This window comes from Lissotriton helveticus, chromosome 6 (genome assembly GCF_964261635.1).
Source record: "Lissotriton helveticus chromosome 6, aLisHel1.1, whole genome shotgun sequence".
Lineage (NCBI taxonomy): Eukaryota > Metazoa > Chordata > Amphibia > Caudata > Salamandridae > Lissotriton > Lissotriton helveticus.
The window spans coordinates 1,159,737,504-1,159,763,397 of NC_136067.1; the positions used below are offsets into that span (position 1 = coordinate 1,159,737,504).

Genomic DNA, 25,894 nt, shown 5'->3' on the forward strand with positions numbered 1-25,894 from the left:
ACATCTCTTTTTATAAATACATCATACTTTGGCATTGTTCTTGTAAATCTTTCTCTACATCTAATATTTTAGATCCCTTGTATTGGTATTAGCAAACAGAGTCCAGGGGGTTTTACTCTAGCCCCAATCTTTGCCTGTTGACATAGTGGACCCTCCTGTGATTTTTGTTGTCAGGCATATGTTGCAAGAACATTGGTCTCTACATCGTTGCCTTTGCCTGATCCATATTTGAACATTTCTCCTGTTGCACTGTATTTTAACGTACATTTATCTGTAGGAATTTCTTTTCCTGTTTTTAGTTGACACTTTTATGGTCAGGATCGACCGAATAAAGATATTTGACTGACCCCTTTTTTAATCTATGGAGCAGGCATCTGGGTGTACACTCTTAGGGACCCTCTAGGCACTGATTGAAGGAGTCATTTATATCGAATGTACATTTACCTGCACATCCTATATGCTAGGTATCTATCTATAGGAATCTACTGAACGGTTAAGAATTCCTTGCTTTTGTATTGTGAAGCGCTCTGATACCCTAGTCAGGGTCTTGTTTGCGCAACACTAAATTAATACAAATTTAGAATACAGTGAGATTACACAGTTCAATCCAAGTGTGCTGCAAAGGTAGAAAAAATATATGCAGATGTGAAGGCGTGGAAAAAAATCTTGACAGAGGTATCATTTAAAAACATCTGCTACAGGATCCCTACTAAGTTACAACACTTATCACTAACATATGCAAGTCTCATTTCAATAACCAAGTAAAACTAGGATTTGTAAAATAGAGCAAGGTGATTGCTATATTGCATTACTTTATAAGTTTGAAAAAATAAGCAACTGCCACTAGAATAGATAAGTTGATGGATGACCAGTAGGCGATTTCTTTGTTTAGAACTGGTCAGCTGTTGTTCAGCGACAAGCAGTTGGTGGGGAGGGGCAATTCTATTTGCACCTGCTCGTGGTAATGCTAATAACTTTAAGAATCATTAAGTCATATGATGCTTATGCACCACTAATGGAGAAGGAGGAGAAATACTTCCAATATTGGAGTTGGCAGAAAGTGCAGGGTTGAATATATGCTATATATTTAAAATTATTTAAAAAAAGATTAAACTGACTGCATACTTGAAAGAAGTTTTGATTAAATGAATTACTAATTGGGTCAAGATTTTATAGAATATTATGCATATATTTTTTTTATTTGTAAGTATGGTTTACAAGATTAAGTTAAATCTAACTACAGATACATTTAACTAGCCTGAAAAGTCAATGTACACAGACAGGTAAGCTGCAATTAGCAAACTATTACCCTGAGTAGGCTATTTAAGAGCAGCAAAAATGCAGACAATGTAGCATTTATATTTTCTCATAGCACAGTTTAATGACTGCTGTAATGCCAAAAATAAGAACTCTGAAGTAGAGAGTGAGGTTTTAAATTACACACGATTTAGACACTGATGTATTTCAGTATTGGCTTAACTTCTATTGCAAATAGTACACAATTTGAGTTTTCATAGAGCATTTGAATTGGTCTTTTCTGATAGATTTAAGGAAACTAAGGAGAAGTATGAGAATTAAACAGATTTACCATAGAAAAAGAAATCTGGCATTTTTTCATTTTTAAACTTCTTTCAAATTTGGATTTCACAAAACTTTCTCTTAGAGCAATCCGAAGATGGGACTTGTAAGTTTGTATAAAAAGGCGCTATATTTCTCAAAGAACGCTTTCAAAAATTGCTCATGACATTTAGTGATTTTCTTTGGCCAGAACGCCAACTACATATAGCATTAACTATTGCCTTCAAACAAGATTTATCCAGTACAAAAAAGGTGGCATTAGAAATAAAAATTGGGAGAAACTTGCCATAATGGACTACATTTTAGTTTGTCAGGGTCATTGCTGTCAATTCATACTGAAATGGTAACACTGTAGTGATACTGTGTAACTAATTGCCTGGAATAATTTTGAGACATTAAAGGTCAGGAAGTATTTTGCTGGTCATTAGGTGCATACAATTGCAGTATAAGGATATCCGTTTGCCAAGTGGCGTTGAGTAAAAAAATTTTTTAAAAAGTATTTAGTCACAGCCCAAGTTGAAAGGTAAACCTTCTCAAGCGAAACATACTTGTAAATATCATTAAACGAAAGATAATTAGCAAGTACATAGCTTTGTCTTAAAAAATATAGAAACAATGTATTCAAAAATTGTATACCATTTTATGACGTCTATATTTTTCTGTTTCCAGTACTCGTACAATTTCGGTTAATTTAGCCTACAGAATGTCCAGAAACAATAAAAATGTCAAGAGTCTCTTTCTTTTTTTACTTTGACGTCTCCGGCAAGGATAGTAGCAATCTCGCCCTGCATGAAGGCCCAAGGAACACTGGAACCCACAAGCGGACATTTCTCTCCACTAGGGCAATATACTTCTCCGCTTGCTCCTTGCTGCTTGATACTATGTCGTGAGCAAGGAAAGCAGAACTTGTGAGATGGTACAGAAGGGCACTGTACAAAATGGGTGTCCTCTAATCGCTCACGACACAGAGTGCAGCACAATGGTAAACTGTTTGGAATAGAAGAGTCTGGATTGCTTGGAGGGTGGACTAGCTCCATTGCAGAATGCGTAGATGCGCCCACACTTTGAATATCCCTGGGGCCCATCCTTCTTTGGTTCATAGATGGAGGCGGTGGACTATTGCTACTTCTCCTGGCGGTGAAGCGTATCTGGTTTAGATCTTTGGAAGTCGGGTTCCCACCAGCATTATCTGCAACTAGTATGAGGGAAGCCATCGGCGACTGGGTGTTTTGTGTAGATTCGGGTGGTGTGGTTCGGCTGGAATGGGGAGATACAGAGGATGGTGGTGGAAGGAAAGACACATTCGCCATGGATTGGAGTTTTAAGGCGTCTGCTGTCAACCACGATAATGCTTCCCCATTTACCTTGGCTGGTCCAGCATCATGTTCGGGTGCCACTTTTCGGGACTTTCCTGCGCGAGCGCCTAAAATAGAAAAAAATTACAAGAATCTTCACTGACAAACTACATAAGAGATTTGAAAACAGATTCCATTTGATACAATAACACTGAAGAAACACTTGCTGGGGAGGCCAAACAACAATATGCTTGTTTCTTCGAAATATCCCAATGTCAATCAAACCTCACTCAATATTTACAAAATGTGGAGCTACCCATATCACTTTCAGCAAAAACAGGCAACCGTTGTTTCTTACACAAATCTTCCAGTCTTTTTGAAGTATACATAGCTTGTGCTCAAATTCGACAAATGTATGTGTTCAACAGAAGTCATGTAACACCATAGTAGTAAAGTTGACCTGGAGATGAGTAGTTTGCAAAGACTCAAAAGCCAATTATTCTTACTTGCTTTTTAGGTCTCGGCCTGGCGAAAAGCAGTGCATGCGCTGCTCTGCCATGCAGAGGACCTTTTGGAATCAATACGAGACAAAAATGACAAAAGACAAAAAAGACAAAAGATGTGCATGCGGGGATTGGCCCCTTTACTGGCAGCGTGACACACTGTGGACTTTTTTTTTCACCGCCAGTAAAGGCAGTCCCCGCGTGCACATCTTCTGTCTGTCCCATGACGGGCCCGCGCTTGTGTTTCTATGGCCTCCGTTTACTTTCTCTTTTGACAGCTCCCTGAAGGCGAGGCTTGTAACGCTTGTTTCAACCAGCATTATTAACTAACGGGGACTTATATTTTTCCTTTCCCTTGTAAACATGAGCCTCCAGGCCCCAGCATGCTCACAGGTACTTCTGCATTAAAACCTATTCTCACACATGAAAAATTGACGGCAATACACCGCCCTACTACTTCCAATTTTCCACACCCGAACAAGATCTTAAAAAGTGAAATTTCAGAATACATACATGGGTGCTCTAGATAACTTTTGCCCACAGAAAGTCCACACATTCAAGAAGTAAATTTGTACTTGATAACATAAGGCAAGCATTCCGCAGTAAAAAAAATATGAAAACTAATCAGCACTTTAGATTCCGATTACGGTTGATTAGGATATTTATTGCGACCAATATATTCTGACACCGCAGGGTTCGACATTTATCGAGTGCGATAATAGCACCCAAAAGACTATTATTGCCTGAAAAATGGGGCATCGAGTTGAGGCGGGAAAGACACCGAAGGCTCACACCAGGTGCCTGGCTCTGGCTCAACCCATCTTGAAACTGCGAGCCACAAGCAAGCCAATCTTTTGAGTGGCTTCCGGAGCCACCAATGCTCTAAACACATGGTCCAAGAATACCGGACAAAGCAATATGACTGAATAAAACAATAAATCAAAATCAGATTTTTTTTCCTATTAGCATTCACTCAGAACTATAAGTGCAGGGCAGGCCATTAACAACGGTTAATGCCGCTGACAGAGTCCAATAACAAATAAAGATTTTTCTGTATTAGAATAAATCTTGGATGGATAAGAAAGAATGACAATGCTTTGTCTTCATCGTGAAACAGAGAGTGAAGATGGGTAGTCTTCACCATGTTTTACTGCGCTCCCTTGTCTTTCCTGTCTCAAGTCGCCACTTGGGCTGCACGCGCTCCTTCGATGGCTCCAGACAGGAGTTTGCACATGCCTGGTTTCTTGGAGACATTCACTTCGATGATGATGAACATTTTACAGCTCCGAGCAGTGACAGCGGGATCAGTCTTCTGAAAGTAAGCAATTTGGGATTATGCCATGCAAATGGCAATATGTATCCCTTGTCCTCAGAGATAGGACCTGTTCTCAATGGAGGAGGATACTTTGTGAGAGTCGCCCATCTCATGATTTATTGCACTTTATACTGTGTAGCTCCGTGTGAAACACAGAGACCATCCTGGAGTGAGGTTTCTCAAACTTCTCAAAAGAATGACTTAGTTTGCCTTCAGCACTTTGTTTAAATCTCTTTTTTGTGTCCGATTAACAAAAGTACCTTGTATCTCATAGGTAGGGGCTATTTTATTTGCAAAATGTATCTTCTGTAGAAATGTGTACCGCTGTCCTTAATTAGATTGTTCCTGCAATCAAATTAAGAAGAAACTATGCGCGCGACAACGATTCGTGAAATTACACACCTCGCAAGGGGCATATCGGACCACTCACCGTTGATGGCTCACCTCACATTCGGGGACAAGCAAGGGGGCTGTGTCGTGCCAATAAACGCCTGGTACCTGCGAGGAAATAAGGAAAAAGCTCACCCTCTCGATTGACCGTTATTTTGAGGACAATGATGGTACGGTAGCCTCCTCATCGGTGTTGTGGGAGGCCTTTAAGACTGTGTTAAGAGGGGAGGCCCTGTCCGCCATTGCCGGCCGACGAAAGGAACGTGAGAAACAAATGACTAAGGTGGAGGGGGACCTTCTTGTGCTGGAGACGGCAGCCCAAACAGGGGGTGAACCGAAAACAGTGCACCTGATGGAACTCAAGGAGGCGGAGTATAGAGCCCTGGCTGCGGACGCGGCCAGGACCCTGACCAGAGACAAGGAGGGTAGAATATATGACCAAGGGGACAATGCGGGCAAATTACTAGCTTGGCTAGACAAAAAGCAACAGGCCCAGAGAGTTGTGGGAGAACTCACAACTGAGTCCGGAGACGTCATTACAGAGCCCTGTGAAATAGTCAAGGAATTCGAGTCACACTACCAAAAAGTATACAGCAGGGGTTCAGACAGGCCCGAAGAAGACTCGATCTCCTTGCTGAGCGACATCCGTTTACCCGCCCTCTCGGACTCGGAGCGAGAAGAGCTAGAGGCACCACTAGCTGTAGACTAACTTAGCCGGGCAATCGGGGACCTAAAACCGGGAAAAGCCCTCTGGCCTAACGGCCTGCCGATAGAGCTGTATAAGTTGACGCCTGGCGGCCTGAGCCCGTACTTAAAGAGAATGTTCGAGGAGAGCAAGGAGAAGGGCACTCTACCACGAGATCAGCGCATTGCCACGATCGTGCCTATCCCAAAAGAGGGGAAACCAAGGGATTCCTGTGCCTCTTACAGGCCCATATCTTTGCTGAATGCGGAGCCTAAAATCCTCGCCAAGGTGCTCGCAAATAGGCTGAGGCCTGTCTTTCCCACTCTGGTCCACCCAGACCAGTCTGGTTTCATGCCCCACCGCAACATAGCGCTCAATCTCCGAAGGCTGCATGGCGTGCTGGGGAGATGCCACACCCTCCAGGAAGATGCGGTGGTGGTGTCTCTGGACGCTGCCATGGCCTTCGACACCATCGAATGGCCGTATATGATGGCAGTCCTCCGAAAACTGGGCTTCGGCCCTAACTTCATAGGGTGGGTGCGTCTTCTCTACTCTGCTCCCCTGGCCCAGGTCTCTGTCAACAATAACACCTCTGAAGTGTTTGCGCTTGGGAGGGGAACACGACAGGGGTGTCCCCTCTCACCACTATTGTTTGCGCTTTCACTGGAACCATTGGCTGTCTGGATTAGACAGGACCTCTCCCTGAAGGGGATACGCTGGACGGACGGATGAGAGGACAGGATTTCGCTGTATGCGGATGACATCCTCCTTTATCTAACGAGGCCTCGTAAGTCCCTGATAGTGGCCATGGATATCTTTGCCAGTTTTGGGAGAAATTCAGGATACAGCATCAACTGGGGAAAATCCATATTATACACCCTACAGGGCAGCCCCCCCCAGCCTCTCCGCGAAACTGCCCGATCACAGTTGCCACTGAGGGGTTCCGATACCTCGGGATCTTTATCTCCAAGGAAAAGACCACCAGATACGAGAAAAACCTCCTGCCACCCCTGCAACTTTTTGAGAGGGACGCGACATCCTGGCGGAAGCTCCCGCTTTCACTCTTTGGAAAAGCGGCGCTTTTCGAAATGATGGCGCTGCCACGATTCTTGTATGCCCTACAAAACCACCCGGACTTGGTCCCACACTCATATTTTAAGGCCATCGAGACCACACAGAGAGAGCTGTTGTGGTCTGGAACTCCTCGTATTTCCCTTCAAAAATTGTCCCTGGGGTGGTTTGACGGAGGCATAGCGCTCCCAGACATCCGTAAGTACTACTGGGCTGCCCATCTCGCAGCCATCACCCAGGGCACATACTGTGCTGTTAATGACCCAGGGTAAGGCATGGATCGTTGGCTCCTACCGGGGTGGGGACGACGACTTTGAGGCGGCGCTATATTCTAGGCCCGGCAGGCACCAACTTAAAGGACCCATGCAACACTCGGTACAACTGTGGCACATTGTGCAGCGAAAGCTGGGCTTGGCAGACACCCTCACGAAGGCTATTCCTCTATGGGTCGCAGAGAAGCTGGGAACGCTGAGCCGCACCAAGGGGTTCCGGAACTGGGACCTCATAGGTATATCCCACATACGAGACCTGTGGGGACCGGAGGGCGTGGTGTCTTTCGCCTCGCTCCAGCGCACATATGACCTGGCCCACACAGAATACTTCAGATATCTACAGGTCAGGCACGCACTCCAGGCAAACATCCCCGAAAACACACAGCCCCCTGACTACGCCCCACTGGAGGACAGACTCTTAGACGGCCACCTTCCTGACCATGCCATATCGCTCACATATAATAAAATCGTAAACAACTCCCCAGATCTCATGCTCCCCCTTAAGGGGAAGTGGGAAGTGGACGGGCTGGAAATAGATGAGGAAGAATGGGGGAATGCACTGGCCTCCCCTAAGGAGGTGGCAATATCGGCAAGGCTCCAGCTGATTCAGCTGAAAATCCTGCACAGAGCATACTTTTCAGAAACCAGGCTGCAGCGTATGGGCCGGAGCGAAGATGGATTGTGTAGGAGGGGGTGCGGGGAGGTAGGGACATACTTCCATATACTATGGGAATGCCCGCAGATTAGGACCTATTGGGCCTGGGTGGTCCGTTGTATGCAGGAGGTGTGGGGGGAGGAGCTTCGAGTGGAGGCAAAGAGGTGCCTCCTTAACGTTTGGGAGCCCACAGATCTACCGTCCCGAGGGAAGGTTTGGGTGACACTGGGGTTTGCCATTGCCAAACGTAACATAGCCAGGCAATGGGGGGCAACCAGGCCTCCTAGATTGGGTCACTGGAAGACTGATGTTGATTGGTGTATGCTCTAAGAAAAAACGGTGTATGTGGCCCGTGGTTGCCCGCGGAAATGGATAGAAATATGGTCTAGTTGGAATGAATATAGGGGCAACATTTGCGAACCCCCCCCCCCCCCGAATTGCTCCAATTGACGAACCGCTTGTACCTTAAAGTTATAGTGATGCACTATTCTGACTGCTTGCACTGAGTATGTTTGGTCTCTTATGTGATTACCCGAGATGTACATGTAAATGATAATTGCCTTGATTACGATGACCACCACCTATTTATGTTTCTAAAGGCAATAAAGAGTTTAAAAAAAAAAAAAAGAAGAAACTATGCACTTTAACCTCAATGTAGACAATAGCTATTCATTCAAGTATTACTGACGCTAGTTAACTACAGTCATTTTAAAAGCTTTTATGCCTTTTTAATTGTATTTGATTGGTTCAAGGGGATGATGGGTTTGTTTTTAAAGTTCTGACATAACTTATTTATTTGAAATGTTTTTGTTTTATTGCATGAACTACATATATGGTCATATGTATTGGCTGAATAAATATATTCTGACTGACTTAGTTTGCCTTCAGTGACCTCAATATCGTAACACTCAAGGTTTATAATTGATTGACTTTGCCCTACAGGTAGCCCCACTATAGCCTTCTGCTAACCACACTCCAGTCCTTACCATTATGTTTCAGACACCTCACATTAGAGCACATAAGCAGGTATGGGGAGCATTTTTCCCCAGCCGTGTGCTCTTCCAGGCTCCACACTTCTGATGCAAAATCAGATTTTTGCAGCAAGGTGATTTATTCATGATGAGGTTGTTAATTACTCAAACCACCATGACACCCCAATTTGGATCCAGCCATGAGCATATCAGTTTTGACCCTGCCCCTATGGGAATAGTCCATCTGAACTGCCAGCCAAGCCCTTGCTGACCTGAAACATATGCAAACCCAGGACCAGTTTTGCCCTTTTTATGGCTCATCAGCAAGGTATAGCTTAATTCCAGTGGCACAGTGTGCATGTGACCCTAGTCTAGGCATACTCATCCCACTTAGGATGTCACACTGAGGTACACAAAAAAAAGTGACGGATGGAATGCTTAAAGTAATCTCAGTCACTAGGGATTACTCAGGCCCCATCTCAGTGCCCATATGTGAGCGTTTATATGTAAGGGAAAGTAGTGAAGAGGTGACTAGCTCTGACAGGGTGGTGTGCTAATTTATTAACAATATTTTTCAGCAAGTGTTTCATCACAAGGGCACATCTGATCAAATTAAGGGCTTATTTAGTGTTGGTGGATTTGGGAAAAGGCATATGTCCTGTCGGCTGCGTTAAGAGTGCTACTGACATTGATGCACGCTTAGTACAGGGATAGGACTTCTGCCACGTCCCACATTCACCTAAATATAAATAAGTAAATAAGGCCCTCAATGTGAAAACCTGTAACTGCACAATAGGACAGGTGACTGTTCTGCAGGTCCAGTAAGAAGAGGAATGATAAAAGTTGGGCAGGATAGAAGGTGAATGAATCATTAAATAGGTAGAAGCCAATTAAGTCTTACAGCTTGGGAATCAGGTGGATTTACTCAGGAATGACATCCCATGTTCTCTGAATGAAGCCTGTGAAGATTGGTTTGAGAATGATGGTCCTGATGGTGCGTGGAATTTCCAGGGAGAGTCAACACTTGCTCCTTATATTGCAGGCTTCACCAGGGATGGCGGGATAATATAGCGGTTTGAGGTACAAGGCATTGTAGGCAGCAGATCTTTAGGGTTATCCGAGCAGGAAGTGGGAATGGACATGACCCAACAGAACAGTGCTGTGATCTGATTTCTTAATACCAGTGTCAACATGGACAGTTATGAGGTGTGGTTTTTATTTGAAATATATGGTGACATTACCTCTGCGTCTGTATGATGCAGCTGTGCCATGAATAGCTATTCTTAACGTTCATGCCAGTTGACTGGTTTATGCAATACAAGATGGGAGAGGTGTTTCAAGTAGCCATTATGAAAATATAGCTTGAAATCTGAGCATGCTGTCAGATCCTTGACACTTAAATCCTCAGGCAGACACTGGAGTGTACTGTGGGACAACTGCTCCAAATCTATAAAACTATTGCCACATTAAGAGTGTATGATAATACCCCTATATTTAACATTATTCACAAGAGGAGTGCTAATATAACTGTGTAGCTACTGACTAGTATAGGAAATTCTGGCTAGGCAAACTGTGAACTCCTTTGCTGATCCTTTCCAAAACACAGCATTTTGAAACTTCAGCAGTTCCTCCATTAAGAGATCACTCAAGCCCAAGATAATCGCACAGATTAATTAAAATTGGGTCAGTCTAAAGGTTGCCCTTAATATAAAGGAACTTGCACACTCCCAAACCCATCATAAACCTCTCCTTATCACAAAGGCTCTAGAAAATATGTAGCTATTACAAAAGCTTTCTAGGCACAAACATGCTTGCATAGGTTTATAAGTAGATGATTACTCTCTTTTTTTCATGATTTATTCTGTTTGATTTCCTTTGCATGTCTGGCTCCCTTGCTACTCCTTCCACAAGGGAACCGCAGGTAAAATAACTTTGTAACCTAAACTTTACCATTCAAATTGCAGACAAGGCCCAACTGTACCAAATCCCTGCCTGTGCTGCACATCCACCATTCCCACTCATGGCTGATCGCCACCTAGTCTTCTGTGGCCTCGGATCTTTAATTCCCAACCCTTTAAAAACCGCCACACGTTGTGCACATGAAACACCAAGAATTTCAATTCTTGTAGGCTTTGCTACATTTTCAAGTTGTCCACATCATTTTCAAGGTTGTCTGCATAATAGCTCTATCCTTAGATGTGCCATGCTTTCGAATTTCTTCATCCTCTTATCTTCTATGCGTTTCCTCATTATCCACCTCTGACTGAGTACATACACCTCTGTTTATTCAGCTTTATTAAGGTACCTTTTCAATTTGGCTTTCTGCAGCTGAAATATGTTAATTAATGCAATTTCTCATGTTTGAGAACAGGTACTCACCCTAGGTTAAGCTGGCCAGGCTTGGATCGTCCCGCTGTTCAATTTAGTTGCCCAGTTGTTGTGAATGTACGCCTGTGAAAAAATAATTCGCCCCCTCCCCCATTGCCTTTTACGTTTGTTTTCATAATGAGGCATGGTGTAGATGTTCCTCATTGGCGTAATGTGGTACCTCCTTCAGAGACTTCCCTTTCTGTGTACCAGAGAAAGTAAATGTCAGGTTTTGAGGTTCCAACCCCTGAAATCTGCAATTATGGCAGGTGATCCTGTGACGCTACAGGAGATTCATAAAGTTCTCACACACCTGATGAGAGAACCAGGGTTGTAATCCTTAGGTGTTGGCAGTATATTTGTCAATTTGGGGACCCTAAGTTCTAGAGGCTTTCGTTCAGACAGAAGCCAGGAGTTGATATTTGACTTTCCAGGACGCTTGGATCTTGACTTTTCTTGCCCTAGGCCGGGCCACACTTAGGAGGAGGAAGGAGCTCCTGGTAATTAAATGGAGCTACTTAACATGAAGCTACAAAGATTGATTTAGTTCCCAGTTTAGTGTAGTGAGATGTGATTGTAGAGCCCTTTTCTCTGTACAGTGCGATTGTAGAGCCCTTTTCTCTGTACAGTTTCAAAAGCCCATGACTTTTGAATCCAAACAAAAGAGGCAGAGCGACCCAGGTCCCTAGACCCACTTTCTTGGGTACTTTTGTCTAATTGATCTTGAGGTTTATTTTTTCTTCAAAACATTCTATTATGAACTTGGTCATCTCTGTCAGAACACTCATTAAGAACCAACCATTCATCTGATTTCCCATACCCAACCCCACTAATGATCACAGCTAACTGGTATTAATGTAAGCTATCACAAAGTATTTGGAGTAAATGCATGCAAATGTGTTCATGATAGCCCATGACTAATCGCAGTAAGCTTTATAAACAAAATGAATCCATCAAATAACAAGCATTTACAATGCAATGGTTTCGCCTTTTGAAAAGTTTGAGCTATTGGCATTGTAAATGACAAAATTTGTATTTATGTGTTGGTTTTGAAAACAGATAAATAAATGGCATTGCCATTTACAATGCCAATAGTTTAATCTCTGGCAAATGCCACACAAAAACACAGACCCACACACACACACACACAGAGAGAGCCACACACACACAGAGCCACACACACACACACACAGAGCCACACAGAGCACACACACACACACACAGAGACAGAGCCACACACACACACACAGACAGAGCCACACACACACACACAGACAGAGCCACACACAGAGCCACACACACACACACAGACAGAGCCACACACAGAGCCACACACACAGACAGAGCCACACACACACACACACACAGAGCCACACACACACAGAGCCACACACACACACAGAGCCACACACACAGAGCCACACACACACACAGAGCCACACACACACACAGAGCCACACACAGAGCGCCACACACACACACACACACAGAGCCACACACAGAGCCACACACAGAGCCACACACACACACAGAGCCACACACACACACACAGAGCCACACACACACACACAGAGCCACACACACACAGAGCCACACACACACACACACACAGAGCCACACACACAGAGCCACACACACAGAGCCACACACACAGAGCCACACACACAGAGCCACACACACACACACACACACACACACACACAGAGCCACACACACACACACACAGAGCCACACACACACACACACAGAGCCACACACACACACACACAGAGCCACACACACACAGAGCCACACACACACACACACAGAGCCACACACACACACACAGAGCCACACACACACAGAGCCACACACACACAGAGCCACACACACACAGAGCCACACACACACACAGAGCCACACACACACACACAGAGCCACACACACACACACAGAGCCACACACACACACACAGAGCCACACACACACACACACAGAGCCACACACACACACACAGAGCCACACACACACACGCAGAGCCACACACACACACGCAGAGCCACACACACACACGCAGAGCCACACACACAGAGCCACACACACAGAGCCACACAAACACACGCAGAGCCACACAAACACACGCAGAGCCACACAAACACACGCAGAGCCACACACACACGCAGAGCCACACACACACGCAGAGCCACACACACACACACACACACCCAGAGCCACACACACACCCAGAGCCACACACACACCCAGAGCCACACACACACCCAGAGCCACACACCCACACACACCCAGAGCCACACACACCCAGAGCCACACACCCACACACACCCACCCACACCCAGAGCCACACACCCACCCACCCAGAGCCACACACCCACCCACCCAGAGCCACACACCCACCCACAGCCACACACCCACCCACCCAGAGCCACACACCCAGAGCCACAGCCACCCACCGCCACAGCCACACACCCACAGCCACACACCCACAGCCACCCACCCACAGCCACACACCCACAGCCACACACCCACAGCCACACACCCACAGCCACCCACCCACAGCCACAGCCACCCACCCACAGCCACAGCCACACACCCACAGCCACACACCCACACACCCACAGCCACACACCCACCCATCCACAGCCACACACCCACCCACCCAGAGCCACAGAGCCACACACACACACACACACACCCACCCAGAGCCACACACACACACACACACACACCCAGAGCCACCCACCCACCCAGAGCCACCCACCCAGAGCCACACACCCACCCACCCAGGAGAGCAAGCACGGCGAGGGGGCAGGGGAGCAAGCACGGCGAGGGGGCAGGGGAGCAAGCACGGCGAGGGGGCAGGGGAGCAAGCACGGCGAGGGGGCAGGGGAGCAAGCACGGCGAGGGGGCAGGGGAGCAAGCACGGCGAGGGGGCAGGGGAGCAAGCACGGCGAGGGGGCAGGGGAGCAAGCACGGCGAGGGGGCAGGGGAGCAAGCACGGCGAGGGGGCAGGGGAGCAAGCACGGCGAGGGGGCAGGGGAGCAAGCACGGCGAGGGGGCAGGGGAGCAAGCACGGCGAGGGGGCAGGGGAGCAAGCACGGCGAGGGGGCAGGGGAGCAAGCACGGCGAGGGGGCAGGGGAGCAAGCACGGCGAGGAGGCAGGGGAGCAAGCACAGCGAGGGGGCAGGGAAGCAAGCACAGCCATGCACGAGGGCCGCCCTTGGTCCCAGACCCCTGGGCGCAGGGGTGGCAATGCCAGCACTTGACTGGCTCCTGCCTGCAGCTTCCGCGGCAGTGCCCAGCTCGCACCCCCAATTTACCAGGACTTCTTTCTAGCTGTCGAAATAAGTCAACTTAACATCTCAAGAAACATGAGTGATGAACAGCAGCCGGTGAGCTGCATGCTGCAAGAGTCCGAACCCCTTGAGTGTAACTCAGTCTTTCATCGTCCAAGGGGCGATAACATGAGTAATGCCGACTGGCAATAGCAAGCATAATTTAAGCGCCAGGAGAAATACGAGGCTCGGACTCCTTAAGTGCTCCACATTAACATTATGTGTGGTTGTTTACCAAAAGGACACATTTCATTTGCTCGGTGACTAAACCCACGCAACCAACTTTTCCTGCGGTACGAGCGGAAGCGCGTCATTGGGTGCCTGTCCGTGCCATAGGTGCGCAGACAGAGGTCAACACTCACCCAAAGTTTGTTCCGCTGCAGCAGGGCAACAGCTTTCACCACCAAACAATAACCCAGAGATAACGAGAGGTGGAGACAGGAAGAGCAGCACAGACAGAAGCCCCCCTGGACAGGGGAGGACGCCCACTCCCTGCTGATTAGGGCCCACTGAGTCAACACTGTGCAAACCGGCAGAAGGGAAAGCAAACACAGATAGAATGCAACACCAACCACCCCGGGGAGCGGTGAGACGGGGAGGGCAGGATTAAGGCTACTGCCCGGGCTTTAGAGCAAACAGTAACCACCCGACCCCAGCCCCTACCCCCGCAGGTCACCCGTGCCGCCCCTCTGACTGCCAGCATCCAGGGTCACGCCTGGACAAAGTTCAAACAGTTCCGTCCATCTCCAGTGAAGAGCACGCATTCCAGGGACACACGAGCCATCACGGCGGGATCACTCCGAGTAAGAGATAAGACACGTCACAGGGAAGAGACAGCTCTGAGCAGAGGCAGCGGCCTGGCGTCAACACTAACCCGCCCACAGCCTGGCACAGAGCTCGATTCACCCGCCTGGCATGGAGCCGAAACAACAGTCGCATATTGTTGGCACAGGGCGAAACAATTATACAAAGCACTGACACAAAACGGACTACCTCGCACCTGACACAGAGCACAATTCATCCTGCTGCTGGCGCCGCAAAGTACAACCAGAATAGCCAGCCGAGGCGCCCAGCACGCGCCAGCTCCCTCGCCTGGCATCGTGTCCGCCCCCCACCCCTGCCCTGGCACAAAAGGCCCTCTTCTGTCTCTTGACACGAACAGGTCCCCCCCCCTGGCGCACACCACAGCCGGATCCATGCTAGGCAGTATCCTCATATCTGGTTATAAGCAAACCCGCATTATTCCTCTCTGTAATACAGGCGCTGCGATGCCAAATTCATGGCAGATTGTGAGCTACACGGGGCCAGAAACCATCGCTGTTCACCAGCCCCAGCAGGAGTAACAGGGTACCTGTCTGTTTTATCTGACTGCTTAGTTAAGAGCGCATGGAGGGTCCGGGGAGGGGTAAGACACCCGCTAGCCCCTGCCTGCAGAGCCGGAACAAGAAAACTATGGGCTAGATGTTACCGATACCGGTCAGAATTGAGGCGAGAGGGAGGGGCGGGAACGGGCTCACGGACAGCGGGAGAGGGGACGGGCACGCGGACAGCGGGAGGGGGGACGGGCACGGGCTCACGGACAGCGGGAGGGGGGACGGGCACGGACAGGGGGACATCGCGCAACCCACCCCTGCAAAGGACACTTCCGAAATGACGAAAACAAAGCTTAAAATAAATAAATAAATGAAAACACGCCCATAGCCGCATGACGTAGCGAAAAGCCTAAAAAGAATCGCCGGAACGCCCACGAATCTGCTCGCAGAATGACGAGCAGATCTCTCTTCCAATGGCTAGCCTCCATTTATGGAGCTAGCCAATGGAAAGAGGGCGGAACAAAGCCACACAGTGTAGGTCATAAGATTTCGCCTGCGCGAAAGGCTGCTTGCGCAGCTTTCGACAGGCGAAACCTAAAAAGGGGGAAGTGTCCCTACGATGGTCGCAGTAAGCAACATTTAACCACTGGATTAACCGCTAACCTTGGATTCTGAAGGAGCGTGCTACTTTCTGTAAAGCCCTTAAGTGCCTCATAAGTGGTATATAAATACAATTCCAACAACTCTTTACAGCAGGAGTTTCCCAAAAGACTTAAAAAAGGCACACATACTCCAGTTATTAATAAACCTAACGTGGACAATCAAGACCCCAACAGCTACAGACCCATAAAAACCTAAACATTCATGGGCAAACTTATTGAAAGAGCAGGTTCTGCCCAGACAATTCCATACTTCCTGACTCCAAAACTGCATTCCATTCTTTAAGACGTACTGAATCTGCCCTAAATGCTACCTCTAATTCTATTATATCTGGGCTGACACCCTAAGCATACTTCTCTAACTTCCCTCTCCTTTTTAGGTCTCTGGTGTTGCAGCACGAAAGCGCTGTCGCCAGCAAGATCTATTGTTATGGTCTTGCCTGCCGAGTGGTACAGGCCGGGGCACGCGCCGATTGGGGTCTGTGGACGTGCTTCCAGACGCGCTTACATTTACACACGCACACAGCCCCTGCTTTCGGTTGGCTCACATGTAGTAACGGCGCGCGTACACACACACAGCCCCCCCTGCACACACACAGCCACCCCCCTGCACGCACACACACACATCCCTACACCGCCGCCCTCTCCCGTACCGCCCGTACAACTAAAGCCCCACTCACCACATCGGTGGCCTCAGCCGCCACTCCTACCTTCTGCAGCCTCCCCGGGGCTCTCCCTCAGGCATGAGAGCCCCGCTTCACCACTGCTCCTCTGGCCAGCCACTCAGTGGGCGCGGGCTTCCCGCAGAAGACAGAAGTCCCACCCCACAACAGGCGTGACGCTCCCGAACTTCCGGTTTTGGGATGTGCATGCTCGTTTTTCATTATCTCTGTGCTCTACATCAGTCACTTCTCTTCTCTCTGAAGGGCAGGTCACTTTTCTGTCTGGTCAGTTTTTTTGTCTCAGTTTGAACAGAGGCCCCTGCAGCAACTGGTCCCTTGTTTTACGAGTAGCCAGCAGAGCAGATGCCTATGGAAGTTCAAGTTTACAGCCGCCGAGCGCGCGTTTCTCAGCTGGAGGAGGACATGACTTTCATCAGAGGGCGGGCTTGGGGGACGCTTTGGAAGGTGTCCCTTACCCCGAGGCGCTCCTGAGCGGGGCTTACAGTTCTGTCACGGAGGTTGGAGGGTCGGGTCCTCGCGTCTCCAGCCTCCTTATCTTCCTTGAGTAAGGTGCCGGTCTGCTAGTCAGTGCACTGCTCCTCTCCTCTCCAGACGCGTCATAAACCCCGCAGAAGGGGGCGGACTATGAACGGGAACCTTTCTGCGAATCTTGGCCGCGCTTGGAGTTCCACGCCGTGGGAGTCGCGTACCTACCAGGGCGTGTTCAGCAAGAGTCGAAGATGCTCTGAAGTCCGCGCCTCACTGGAAGTCGTACCAGCTGATGAGCATGTCTGTTATTTTTGAGGACTAAAGGGGATAAACCGAAAGAAAATCTGACTCACACGGTAAGCATGAGCATTTAGGCGATGACTGTCTTTGCATGCAGGAGCAGCCGGGGCTGCAGATTCAGCAAGACTCGGAGCAGGAACTGAAATAAGCAGATGTATATATCCGGTCAGGGTCGAGGATACCTCCCGAGGTGTGTTTTTTTTGTTGCAGATTTATATTGCGTGAACTCGACACGAAGGTATTGGAGCGCATTATATGAGCACCAGTTGCATTCATTGTTGGTAGGCAGGGGGAGCTTAAGTGATTTGCCCCGAATTACAGGATGTTAAGCAGACGCCAAGGCTCGAAACTGGTTCCCCAGCTCAAAAGTCGGCAGCTCTGGCCATAAGGCTGCACCCTCTACTGTGCTATGCTCTCTCTGCTTTAAGGCAGGGATGACCTCGCCACAATGGCCAGCTATGAAGCGTGCTTGTTGGTCCTCGCCGAGCCTTGCTCCAAACCCCTGAGTACTAAAGAGCTCTGCTAACTGCTTTACAGCCCAAACAGAAGTTCCTGACAAGTAGAATCTCATTCACAATATAGTGCTGAGAATCGACTTGTAAGAACTGGTTGGAAAAACAGAGGTAAGAAGAATGCAGAAGCGAAGAAACGCTGTGTTGTTTTAAAAGTGATAGATGATGTAAAGTTCCACTATATGCCCTGTTTTGTAAGCAGCTATGACTTTTAAGCCACTTTATAGGGTAGAGCGTGGTGACCCCCCCCCACCCCCAACTATCAGAGGCCATGAAACTGAAGCAGATAATAAAAAGCATTTGTGTGGTACCCAGTAAAGTCGTAAATCCATGATTCCGAAATCTGTGATCCTCTATATTTTACTATACAAAGCTTTTTCTACATTTAAGACAATGTTATCGTTATGTCGCCTTCATGAATGAACATAAGTGATGCAGTTAAAGAAATTTGCATGAGTGACTCCCATCATGCCATTTCAGGGAATACTTATGGATTATCCATTTTTATTTGGAGAGTTTTGCATAGGACGCAACATGTCCCATGGTTGTAGCTTTGGCTTTCTGCTGTACAAAATCAACATTTAAAAAAACACTAGCATACGAAAAAGAAGAAAACATCCTTAATTTGTTTGTAAAAGTTAGTCTCCAAGGCCCCTGCTCCCCTCAGATATCCTTGACGAGGACCACAGACGGGGATATTCTTGCACCCAGAGACATTCCAGCTGTGACGGACCTAGCTTTCAAGGTTCTCAGCTGGAATGTCGCGGGGATTGCAAGAAAGCTGGCTCTACCAGATTTTGCTGCTTGGGTTGATGAGCACTCTGTGTGTATTTTTCAAGAGACATGGAGCAAGGTGCCGGTCCATAGGGTGGGATACTCTTCTCATTCTGTCACCGCTCAAACTTCAGAAACAGGGAGAGGGCGTCCCTTGGGTGGACTCCTTATCTGGGTTGCTGCCTCTCTAGATTGCAGAGTAGAGGAGTTCCCTACAGGCTGCCCGGACATTCAGAACATTATCTTAACAGACCTAAGGGGGAGACTGGTTTTAAATATCTATAATGTTTATGCTCGTGGGACCAAGGGTGGAAGGAAGTCTCCTGTAATATCTCTCCTTGAGGCCATCCTAAAAAATACCCCCCACAAGATGCGTACATTGGTTGCAGGCGACATGAATTGTACTTTCGAGCCATTGGGCTCGGACGTCGCCCTTGACCAAGACGAGGAGGATGCTAGGTTGGGGATCCCTGTATTGGAAATCTCTCCGATCAGGAGGTGGTCAGAAGTGGCGCTCCAGCTATATTCCCTGTGTCTCGAATTTAACTTAAGGGCAGCCAATGGGAGGACAAATTCGGACAGGGGGGGGGCCCCAACGTATAATAGACCTGGACACACCTCAAGGATCGATTATTTGTTCATAGACGTACACCTATGGACCCATGTAAGGGACATGCTGGTGGTCCCTGCGACTGAAAGCGACCACAACTCGCTTTCCCTAAGCATGGACCAGTGGTGGCGTCCTAGAGGGAAGGAAAATATAATCCCGGTACCTGTACCCCCCGATGAGTCTGAAGTCTCCCTCTGCGGTAGAAGAATAAAATGGGCGAAATTGGTCCTCTCTGAGGCAAGGGTAGGGGAAATTTCATCACTCCTAAACCATGCAGTGACAACCCTTGGGTCCCCTTTAGAAGGGGTGGGTAGAGCGAGTGGGCTCTTTGTCTCCCTGGTAGAGGCCTTGACTAATGTATTCACCCTACACTCTAGTAAGCCGGGTAACAAAAGATCGATAAAACTTGATGATGGTTGGTATACCCAATCATGTAGGGTTTATAAGGCAAAACTAGTTGAGGCAGTAAAGCATAAATCCCCCAGTGAGATACAGGATGCAAGGAAGGCCTATAATAAATCCCTTAAAACTGCTAGGAGGGAGTGGGAAGACAAGTTCTGGGAAGACCTGCTCCAAGCGAGTAAAAGTAGGGACACAAGGGCTTTCTGGACTCTTATAGGTTCACGGAATAAACCCGCTGCAGCTATGAGACCCTGCAATATCCCGCCCCAAACCTGGGTAAAACATTTTGGGGCTTTATACCTCCCTCCAGACGGGGACCTGAATGCTGGGGTGAACCTCACACTAGTAACTGAACCTCATGCTTATGATCTCTTCACTCCTTTAGAAATTGAAGGGGTCATAGGGTGGGTAGCTCCCCGCAAGGCAGCGGGCCCAGATGGCCTCCCGGGGGACCTTATGAGGGCATTCCGAGTGGAATGGGGAAGGGTGATTGCTGCTCTCCTCAACGACATCATGATGGGAGGAGCAGTGCCAGAATCTTGGAAAGGGGCAGTGGTGGTCCCGATTTATAAAAAAGGGTGTAGGGAAACCCCGGGGAACTACCGCCCAATAAGCTTGATAGACTCCACCCAAAAGATAGCTGGTAAAGCTATACTCGGAAGGATCCTCCATTGGGTGGAGGAGAATAAAATCATATCGGATTTTCAGGCAGGTTTTCGGGCAGGAATGGGGACAATAGAGCAGGTGTTTAGGTTGGCACTTCTGGGGTGGAAGGTGGTGGAACTAGGCAAGGGTAGTCTTTACCTGGCCTTTATAGACCTGAAGACTGCCTTTGACCTAGTCCCCCGGGAAGAACTATGGAGGGTACTTTACAAACTGGGATTACCCCCTTACATCTTGTCCCTCCTCATTAGCCTCCATGCGAATACCTTTGCACAGGTCCGTTGGGGTAAAAACGGAGAGGTCACTGAGAAAATACCGGTGTCTAGGGGTGTAAGACAGGGCTGCGTCCTGGCGCCCACCCTATTTCCACTATGTAAATGGGGTGGTAGAACATCTTCAGCAAGAACCAGCCGACGCCCCCTGTCTCGGAGGAGTCCGGATCCCCACCCTGCTTTTTGCGGATGACACGCTTTTGATCTCGAAGACTCCCCAAGGCCTCCAGAAACTGTTAACGCGCTTCCAGGAGTTTTGTGCTGCAAAAGGGCTAATAATAAACGTGGACAAAACCAAATATTTAGTCTTAAATCCACCACGGAAACTGGGCCGCCCACCTACGCTTAACTCTGTGGCCCTAGAGAAAGTATCCGAATTCGATTATCTCGGAATTCGGATAACGGATAGAATGTCCTGGGCAAACCATAGACAAAATGGTCCTTAACCATAAGAGAGTAGGAGGAGCTCTTATGAGGGAGTACCGGGCCTCACCGAGGAGATCGCTCACCCCGGTAATTGAAATTTACAAGACCAAGGTAGTGACATCAGCCTTGTACGGGGCAGAACTGTGGGGCCACTGCCGTTTGGATGCTCTGGTGACAGCTGAGAGTAAGCTTCTGAAATCAATCATTGCAATCCCCCTGAGCACTCCATCTGTACCAGTGCTGTTGGATACAGGCTGCAAAAGTATTAAAGACCAAGCTCTGCTTCGCCCTCTCCTTTTATGGACTCGAATTTGGAGGGGCGAAGAGTTAAAATCCTACGCCGATGGCCTGAGGGAAATAATGAGCCTGGGTGGCTGGGCAAAAATAAGATGGCTAAGAGACACTAAAAAACTGGTTTGGGGGACTACTGGTCATCACGTTCAGCCCCCCCGAAAGAGGTTGTAAAGGCCCTTTTTTGGAAATGGGCCGTGGAGCATCTAATTACAAACTCGAACCATTGTAAGTCTACTGCCGCCTTCTTACTAGTCAAAGACATTGTGGCATTTGAGCCCTATTTGGATTTAATTACCCTTCCCTTTGACCGTGCCCTTTATTTTAAATTTAGAGTTGGTACCCTTCCGCTTGGTGCCCTGGTATCAAACTGGAGTTCTGCGGCCCGTAAGTCCCCAAATTGTGCTTGTTGCCCGAGCAAGTTAGAGTCCGTTGCGCATGTCCTATTTGAATGCCCGGATTATGCAAGGCCTAGGAGTACTTGGTTGAAGCCTCTTTGCCGAATTATGGGTACGCGAAGCCACTTAACAGCTTTACGCATCCTAACCACGGACACATCCCCCCCAATTGTATGTGGAATTGCAAAATTTTTAAAACAGTGTTGGCTTATTCGTTGTAAGAGATTGTCAGTAGCGATTTAATTCTTTTTAGCTAATTTATCAGTGGACACTTCATGTCCTTTTATCTCTTTTAAAATGTGTTTTTTTATACTGACTTCTTAAGTGATGCTTTTTGTAATTGAAAATGATTGTATTGTAAGTGTGCTTATAAGATATCTTGCATATCGAATAAAAGCTTATGACTGACTGACTGACCTTAATTTGTTTCAGGGCATAATACAAGCAGATAAGATAACTGGGTGGCTAGAGTGCCTGCCTTTGAGATTTGTGTGTAACCTTCAGATAACAAAAACTTTTTTCTGGACTGTTTAAAAAGGTGTCCTTCTGGCGTTGATAAAACGAGCATCATTCTGTTCCTTAATATCATTTAATATTCAAAGTTACAAGACACATTTCAGTTTGAGCTACATAAATATGAGAAAGATGTATGTGAAATTTGAGCTATGTATGTAGAAGTATGGTTATTGTATCACTATAATGCTACATATGTTAAACTGCAGTATATATAATGCGATATATCCTACACTACATAGGCTAGACGCCACATAATTACACTGCACTCAATGCAACATACACTCCAAATACCACTCAATGCCACATAACTACACGCCACATAATTACACTCTACTGAATGCAACACAAACTCCACACAGTACCACTCCGTGCCACAATTATACTGCACTCAATACAACATAAACTCCAAATACCACTCAGTGCCACATAATTACCCGCCACATAATTACACTGCCCTCAATGCAACATACACTCCAGACAATACCACTCAGTTCCACATAGTTATATGCTACATATTTACACTGCGCTCAACGCAACATACACTCCAAACACCACTCAGTGCCACATAGTTACACGCCACATAATTATACTCTATCGCATCACCACAGCATCACTCAGGTGCACCACAACATCACTATGCGTTACCACAGCATCACTGAACGCCACATCATCACTCGTCGCAACCACAACATCACTCAGCGCTACCATAGCATCAATCTGTGCAACCATTCACCAACAACTGGTTCAAATATGTTCTCTCAATGTTTCAAGCTTTATTACAAATGTCACAAAAAGAGGTTAATGTTTCACTTCGGTTCTTGGATTTTCATCACATTAAAATACACTGAACATAATCTTCACAAAAGTTATTTACAAAAGTTTAAGCTATTGTCATTATAAGTTACAATAACTTTTATTTAAGTATTATTTATTACAAAAAATTCACAGCAATTGTTATTTGTAATATCAATACATCCAAGTCACGTAAATACAACACATATTGCATTACAAATGCGATAGGTGTCACATTTGCGAAAGTTAAAAGTATTGGCATTGTAAATGACAAAGCTATTAATTTCGCTATTTTCAAAACCAACACATAAATAAAAAATGTGTCATTTACAATACCAATAGCTCAAACTTTCCTAATGGGAGACCTATTGCATTGCAAATGCTTGTTTTAGCTATGTTACCCAACTAACAGGCACACACGGCCACTACATACAATGACAACTTACTACTTCCCCTTTAAAATCCATTACCAAAACGATTCCACTCCGTAACAGTGGTTGTTAGCGTTACCACACAAAAACAATCATTCCTACATTGCAGACACCATAGTACAAGGCAGCCAAAACAGCACCAACGCAAAGTAGATCATAAATACAATGCATTCCTTCCCTTTCGACTTCGCTGCACTGCGTCAAAAACTTGTAAATGAGGGCCTAGATCTTAATGACACTTAACATTTACATTCAAATCTAAAAGCACTTTGAATTACAAGGCAGCGCCCGCGTCCAGCTTCTGTAGCTGTCTAGATGTAGTAAGGTGAAACCAAAGTCTTTTCTGGACTGTAGCAACCAGAGTTAAAGAAATGGGTCTACAGCAGCTCCAAATTCAAGGGTAGAGTTGACCTCTGAACAACTAGGTGCAGCGTGCCACCCACGCCCGAACTGTGGGGCTTATTTACAAGCCCTTTCTGCCACCCGCACTTCACTTTTCCCATGCTAAAAATGACGCAAAAGTGGCGCAAGGGCTTGTAAATAGGCCCCTGTGGGTACCACCTACTTTCGGAATACTGGACGGCAACGACTCACGCGACATCACCTTAGATGTAGTCTGATATAAAAAATAATCCCCCTCTCACCTGCTCTGGAGGCGGCGCTGCCTGGTTCCCTTCGGTAGCGTGGTTCGGGGTACGGCTGTGCTCCGTGCTGGTGCAGCGCCAGCAGCGTATCTCGCACGGTGCGGGGTTTATGCATCCACTCGTCTGATTTCTCCTTGGAACCTGCAGGGTCTAGGCGGCCACTGGCCATCGCGGGGCGGCGGGGCCCGGGACTTTGTCGGTTCACCTCTGGTGGCTCCTCAGGCTTCGGGAAACCATTGGTGTTGCTGAGGGGGCGTTCTGGGCCAATGCGAGGCGGCCTTTCCGAGGCAAGCGGCTTCGCGAGCCCTGGCGAGCAACGATCGGTCGGCGGCTGGCCGTGCGCGCGCTTCAGGTGCCGCGCTGTATCCAGTACCAGCTCCACGCGGTCAGCACCCTCGTAGTTGACACAGCCGCGGCAAACTGGCTCAGAAAAGTCCCAAAGCATAGCCCAGGGCATACGGGGCAGATCGCATAGGTAGCACGACTGCCGCCGCGGCGTGGGCCCCGTCGCCTGGGAGGACATGGGGTCGCGGCTCTGGCGTTAATAGCCCTGGTAGGTGGGACGCATGGCCTTCCGCGAAAAGATGGCTGCCTCGCGACTGTGACACTATCCCGGTTTCTCGCTCTTCCCTGGTAGTGAAATCACGCGCACGGACGTGGAGAAAGCGGCGCTGTTGATTGGTTGATGTATCGATCAACACCAGCGAAGCTGAAGTCCAACGGCGCGTTTAACTATCTTAGAGCTAACTGCTTGCGTGGGCGTAGGCTCACGTTCCCACCAACACCAACTTGTTTCGATATCAGTGCGCGCTCACTTTGAGAGGTAATGCGAGCACGCGCCTTCCTTAGAACGTAACCGCCTCCCTTGCAGTCATTCATTGACGTGACATCACGGAAGCGAGACGAGCACGGTAGAATTCCACAGCTTGGATGTGCGCGTGCTTAGTTAGCCATTTGAAACAAGGCTCACTGCCAAGGCCTGCACTTCAGTCCGAGAATAAATGAGTCATCATGGTAGATAACTGAGACTGCGCTGTAGACGTCCATTATATTACCGAGCTAAGGCAGCACTTGTGGAAAACGTTTCGCCAATGTAAGGCCAGGATTTTCCTGGTCTTAATTTTGGCGCTGCCTCCTATGTACGCCACCTTTGTACATAGGGGCAGCGTCAAATAATGTGTTTTGCAGTGGAACGCCCACTGTTACACACACTGCACGCCCCTTTCACGCTAAACATTGCGTGAAAGGGTGCCTTATGAACAAGGAAGTGCTTAAGCTGGTGCCTTGTACATAAGGCAAGGTCCCT

At 47.7% G+C, this 25,894-nt stretch overlaps 1 protein-coding gene across 1 annotated transcript; it reads right to left on the minus strand.

Moving 5' to 3' along the window:
* Positions 1-1,350: 1,350 nt before the first annotated feature.
* IRF2BP2 (interferon regulatory factor 2 binding protein 2) lies at positions 1,351-25,258 on the minus strand. The gene is made up of 2 exons (XM_078648827.1): positions 24,589-25,258; positions 1,351-3,001 (listed from the first exon to the last, which is right to left on the minus strand). Exons 1-2 carry the CDS (start codon positions 25,109-25,111, stop codon positions 2,304-2,306), a joined length of 1,221 nt encoding a protein of 406 aa, XP_078504953.1. The 5' UTR covers positions 25,112-25,258; the 3' UTR covers positions 1,351-2,303.
* Between the last annotated feature and the right edge of the window lie 636 nt (positions 25,259-25,894).